The 6,477-nt window shown below is 35.8% G+C and overlaps 1 protein-coding gene across 6 annotated transcripts in view; it reads left to right on the plus strand.

Annotated features, from left to right (window-relative positions):
- USP32 (ubiquitin specific peptidase 32) overlaps positions 1–6,477 on the plus strand; it is a 123,226-nt gene that overhangs the window by 66,970 nt on the left and 49,779 nt on the right. For all 6 annotated transcript variants that reach the window (XM_006756163.2, XM_006756165.2, XM_015559066.1 and 3 more), the window contains 2 exons: positions 231–314; positions 1,301–1,362. In XM_006756163.2, the coding sequence (XP_006756226.2) occupies positions 231–314; positions 1,301–1,362 (146 nt within the window). The remainder of the gene's footprint in view (positions 1–230; positions 315–1,300; positions 1,363–6,477) is intronic.

Below are 6,477 nucleotides of genomic sequence, written 5' to 3' on the forward strand. Positions count from 1 at the left end.
TCATGTCCCCTACGGGGGATCGAGCCTTTAACCCTGGCATGTGCCCTCCTGGTTCATGGGTCAATGCTCAGCCACTGAGCCACACGGGCCAGGCTAGAGTCTACTTTAAATTATTGGTTTGTTTTCAGACAAATGACCAATATAAGTTTAATAAACCAGATTTTATTCAAATGCTATAAAAAAATGACATTCTTAGCATGAGATCTTTTTAAATATTGTTTCTCTTTCAGATGGGCCATCTTACTCTAGAAGACTATCAGATCTGGAGTGTGAAAAATGTACTTGCCAATGAATTTTTGAATCTCCTTTTCCAGGTGCGTTTAATGTAAATGACAGTTTCAGAGGGTAGTGGTAGCAGTAATTCTATATATTTTCTATTATGTAGTAGTTAATGCAACTGGACTGCAAAACCACATATGATAAATAGAACTATATTATCCTAGACATGCTTGAAAGATGGTAAGATAGAGCATGAGTGCCTGTTGAACCTTCTCAAACTCATGATGTGGGAGATAGGAAAGCAGAATATAGGTGATACTGTTTATTTATCTTATCATACCTCATGATAGAGAAGCATGTAGACTTACAGAGAATCATAAAAGCCATCATAATTTACTGTTTCTTCACTGTTATAGAAAAAAAAGGGCCTCACTTTTTTAAAAGCCCTTCCTAACAAGTGAGATAGTGTGAACAGAGAGTTGGATCATTAGTAGGCAATTAATAATTTTTTCAAAGTATACAGTCTCTTTAGTTAGATTATCTTAGTTTCAAGGTGTCTCTTAATTTTTTTTAGTTTTTATTTATTTATATTTTTATTCTTTATAAGGTCCAAGAAAGATTGAGGGACAGAGAGAGAAGGAAAGTTACCAGGAGTGAAAAGTCATAGAACTTGCTAGATTTTAACTATTTTCCTAAAGTAGTTCTCTTGCCCCAATTTATATAAATACTTTATAGTGTCCTGGCCAGTGTGGCTCAGTTGGTTGGGCATCGTTGCATGCACAGAAAGGTTGCCAGTTCAATTCCCAGTCAGGGCACATGCTTGGGTTGTGGGCTTGATCTCCTGTAGGTCATGTAGGAGGCAGCCGATCAGTGTTTCACTCTCACATTGTTTCTCTCTCGTTCTCTCCCTTTCCTGTATTTTCTCTAAAAATCAATTTAAAAAAGTAGCTAAAATTTAAAGTTCAAATTTGCTCAAGTAACTCATTAATAGTTCATTAATTGAAAACTGCAGAGACTGTGAAAAATACAATCTAGTCATTAGCACCAGTCAATGAAGATTAATTTACCACTTTTTCTTTAGGTATGTCACATAGTTCTGGGATTAAGACCAGCTACTCCAGAAGAGGAAGGACAAATTATTAGGTAAGTTTGTGGTTTCAGTCTGTGTATTTTTCATTATATAGTTGAAATTGCTAACACCCAAAATATATCATTACTAAGTAATATTATGTCCCACTTTAATGCAATCATTATAGTAACACCCTGTTTCTCCAAAACAATTACATATCGAGATATTTTTAAGTAATTTTCTAACCAATGTATTGTATTAATTTAGAAATCAAATTCCATTTCACATTAAAGTTGCACTGGTACTAAATTTAATTTTTTGAAATAAGACCTTTTATAAGTTAACAGATAGTGCCCAGCCAGCATGGCTCAGTGTTTGAGTGTCGACCTATGAACAGGAGGTCATGATTCGATTCCTGGTCAGGGCAAATGCACAGGTTGCAGGCTGGTTCCCCAGTGTGGGGTGAACCTTATTCATCTTATAGTGAAAGTTTGTACCCTTTTAGCAACCTCTTTCTATTACCCCCAGCCCCAGCAACCATTTCTCTACTCTGTTTCTGATTTGACTTTTTTTTTAAAGATTCCACACATAAGGAGGCAGCCGATCATTGATTCTCTCTCATTATTGATGTTTCTATCTCTCTTTTCCTCTCCTTTCCTCTTTGAAATCAATAATATATATATGTATTTTAATGTATATATTTCTTTATTGAGTTCAGAGAGGAAGGAAGAGGGAGAGAGAGATAGAAACATCAATGATGAGAGAGAATCCTTGATCGGCTGCCTCCTCCACCCTACTGAGGATCGAGCCCACAGCCATACCATGTGCCCTTGGTCAGAATCGAACCCGGGACCCTTCAGTTTGCAGGCCGATGTTCTATCCACTAAGCCAAACTGGCTAGGGCTAAAAGTATATTTTAAAAAATTAAGATAACAGGTAGCAATTTTTTCTTCCTACAAAATAGTTCACATTTATTGTAGAAAGATTAGAAAGTAGGCCTAAGCAAAAAGAATAAAAAATGCCCACCATCTCTGTATTTAGATAATTTCTGTTGGCATTTTTATTTATTGAGGTATAATTGACAACTAAAATGATAAGATATTCAAAATGTACAATGTGATGATTTCATAAATGTACGTCTTACAAAAGGATTCTCCCCATTGAGTTAAGTAACACTTCTATTACCATCTTTAGCTTTTTTGGGGGTTTGGGGGAAGGACATTTAAGTTATATACTCTCTTAGCAAATTTCAATTATACAAGTGTTATCTACTATAGTCACTATATTATACATTAGATCCACAAACCTTATTCATCTTATAATGAAAGTTTGTACGCTTTTAGCAACCTCTTTCAATTTTCCCCAGCCCCAGCAACCATTTCTCTACTCTGTTTCTGATTTGACTTTTTTTTTTTTTTTAAAGATTCCACACATAAGATGATACTGTGCAATATTTATCCTTTTCTGTTTGGCTTATTTCACTTAGCATAACACCCTCCAGCTTCATCCATGTTCTTGTAAATGACAGGATTTCCTTCTTGTTTAAGGCTGAATAATAGTCCTGAGAGAAGGGTTTTCTTTACCCATTAATTTGTTGTTGGACACTTAGGTTGTTTCCATACCTTGGTTATTGTAAATAATATTGCAGTGGAAATGGGAGTACAGCTATCTTTTCAAGGTAATGATTTTGTTTTATTTGGATATATATGCAGAAGTAGGACTGCTGGATCATATGGTAGTTCTATTTTTAATTTCTTGAGAAACCTCAATAATGTTTTTCATAGTGGTTAGCCCAGTTTTCATTCCCATTAGGAGTGTACAAGGGTTTCTTTTTCTACACATCCTTACCAGAATTTGTTATACTTTGTTTTTTTGGTAATAGCCTAACAAATGTGAGGTGATATTGTGGTTTTGATTTGTATTTCCCTGATGATTAGTGATGTTGAGCACCTTCGCATGTTCCTGTTCACTATTTGTATGTCTTTTTTGTAAAAATATCCTTTGCCCATTTTTTAAATTGGGTTGTTTTTTGTTTGTTTTGCTATTGAGTTACATGAGTTCCTTGTATATTTTGCATATTAGCCCTTTATCAGTTATGTAGTTTGCAATATTTCCTCCCATTCATTAGGTTTCCTTTCCTTTTTGTTGATGGTTGCATGTTAGCACTTTTTACATTCATATAACCACATATGTTTATGCCTCTGGAATTTATAAATTTTTTTATAAAAAAAGAATATTCTGAAATATTGTTTTATTTTCTGCGTGCATTTTCAATGCATATCATATAAGTTATACTTTTACATATTAATAAAGGCTTCTTATAATTTAAATGATAAACTAATAGGTCCTATTCATCCCCTATTTATATTTCTTTAATGTATGTATATGGGAAAATTTAGTAATAAAGAATGTACATCTTTGGTTAAGGATTTACTTAGGCAAAATTACTTGAGGTAAAATACCTGAATTGGTTAGGCCTGCACATTTTTATATTTATAACTCAATTTTTAATACCTTGATTATTTTTCATTGCTTTAGAGCATGGGTGGGGAACCTTTTTTCTGCCAAGGGCCATTTGGATATTTATAACATCACTAGAGGCCCGATGCATGAATTCATGCACGGGTAGAGTCCCTAGGTCTGGCCCGCAATCAGGGTCGATCTGTGGGGTGACCTGCGGGGTAGTCAGGGGGCCCCTTCCTGTATCTGCATTGGCTGGCCTGGGGCCTGCGGGCTGGGGGCAACTCCTGCATTGAGCGTCTGCCCCTTGGTGGTCAGTGCATGTCATAGCAACCAATCGTTCCACCCGTCATTCTGCTGTTTGGTCTATTTGCATATTAGGCTTCTATTATATAGGAGTCTCAAGCTATACAAAATTATCATCTTAAAAATTAACCTGCTGTATTTGGTCAAACATTTAATTAACATACCCCTGATGCCTCGCCAGGGCCAGAAGAAATGATTTTGCTGGCCTTTAATGGCCCCGGGCCAGACATTCCCCACTCCTGCTTTAGGGTTACCATTATATAATGTTAATGTCTAGAAAGTTTCAGAAAAAGGACTAAATCTCAACTAAACTTTGCCTTTAGAATAAACTCTCAATATATAGCTTATAACGCATATATTTCTTAAAAGCAGTGTGTACACAAATTTTTCAGTAGGTTTTTTTTTTTGGTTTTGGACTACTTGATAAAAGAGTTTACTGAAGTAGAGTTGTTTGGAATACTTGAGAACAGGATTATATGGTCAAAATTTAAACAGGCAATGCCACCTGGCCTGTGTGGCTCAGTGGTTGAGCATCAACCCATGAACTAGGAGATCACAGTTCGATTCCCAGTCAGGGCATATGCCTGGGTTGTGGGCTTCATCCCCAGTAGGAGGATAGGGGGCAGAGGGCGGCCAATTGATTATTCTCTCTCATCATTGATGTTTCTCTCCCTCTCTCTCTCCTTCCCTCTCTCTGAAATCAATAAAAATATTTTTTTAAAAAAAAAAGGAAAAAAGATTTTATGAGGATGTGGAGAAATTGGGACCTTCATACATTGCTGTTGAAATGTAAAATGGTGTAGCCATTGTGGAAAACAATTTGGTCATTCCTCAACATGGTATTACCACATAACTCAGCAGTTCCAATTTTAAGTATATAATTAAAACATTTGTAAACAGGATGTACATAGATGTTCATAACAGCGCTATTCAAAATAGCTAAAACGTCAAAACAGTCCAAATAGCTACCCGTGAATGAATGGATAAACCAAATGTGGTTTATACGTACCGTGGAATATTATTCAGCATAAAACAGAAAAATGTTGTGATACACGCTACAACATGAATGGACCTCACAAATGAAAGAAGCTATTCACAGTAGGTCACATACTGTATGATTCCATTTGTATGAAATATCCAGAATATGTAAATCCATAGGTACAGAAAACAGATGGATGATTGTCAAGGGATGGGGGAAGGGAATAATAGGGGAAAACTGCTTAATGTATAACTGCTTCATTGGGGTGTATGAAACTGGGAGAAATTGACATAACATAAAGTGAACCATTTTAAAGCATACAATTCAGTGACATTTAGTACACCATTTCACATCCAATAGAACATTTATTATAGAAAAGGCAGATGCGTTGGTGAGAATCTGGAGAAACAAGAATAGAACCCTCATATGTTGCTAATGGAAATGTTAGGTGGTACTTTGCAAAAACACTTCACCAGTTTCAAATTATTAGATGTTAGATGGAGAAACAAAATGTGGTGTATATGTACTTTTGGAATATTATTCAGTAATAAAAAAGCACAAACTAAGGATACCTGCTATAATATAGATGAACCTCAAAAACATTATACTAAATAAAAGAGGCCAGATATAAAAGACCTTTGTGTTATATCATTCCATTTATATGAAATGTTCACATAAAGGAAGTTTATAAGAGATAGTAAATAGACTAGTGGTTTTCTAGGTCGAAAGGTGGTAACACAGATTGACTAAAAATAGATATATTTTTGGGGTAATTGAAATATTCTAAAATTCTGCTGTGGTGGTGGTTGCACATGTCTGCAAATTTATCAAAATCATTGAGTTGTGTACTTAATCCAGGTAAATTGTATGATATGTAGAATATTCCTCAATAAAGCTGTTTTTAAAACATCATCAGGCCCTAGCTAGTTTGGCTCAATGGATAGAGGTCAGCCTACAGACTGAAGGGTCCCAGGTTCGATTCCAGTGGGTACATGCCCAGGTTGCAGGCTCTATCCCAGGGGTGGGCAACCCCTGGCACAAGTGCCAAACATGGCACGCCAGTAACTTTTGCTGGTGCATGAAACCCTCTCTTATAATCTTCCATTTACAATTTTTGTGAACATTTGAATGACTTAAATGTTAAATTACAAGGAACTGGCAAGACACTTGATGTTATGTTTGATTATATAAACGCTTTTGAAAAGAAACTGGAAGTCTTTAAGAGGGATGTGGATGGTGAGAGATTTAGATATTTCCCAAACCTCAAGAGGCACATCAAAGACCTCCCAAAAGATGACAGAACAGACTGTCAAAGCCTTCAAAAGCTGTTTTTAAACAACATCGAGTCAACTATTGAGCAGTTCTTCTCAAGATTTGCGAAATTCAGACAACTGGAAGAGACAGCAAAATTCATGAGGTTTCCAGCCAGCATGAAACTGGAGGA

The sequence above is a fragment of the Myotis davidii genome, unplaced genomic scaffold, assembly GCF_000327345.1.
Source record: "Myotis davidii unplaced genomic scaffold, ASM32734v1 scaffold993, whole genome shotgun sequence".
Taxonomy (NCBI): Eukaryota; Metazoa; Chordata; class Mammalia; order Chiroptera; family Vespertilionidae; genus Myotis; species Myotis davidii.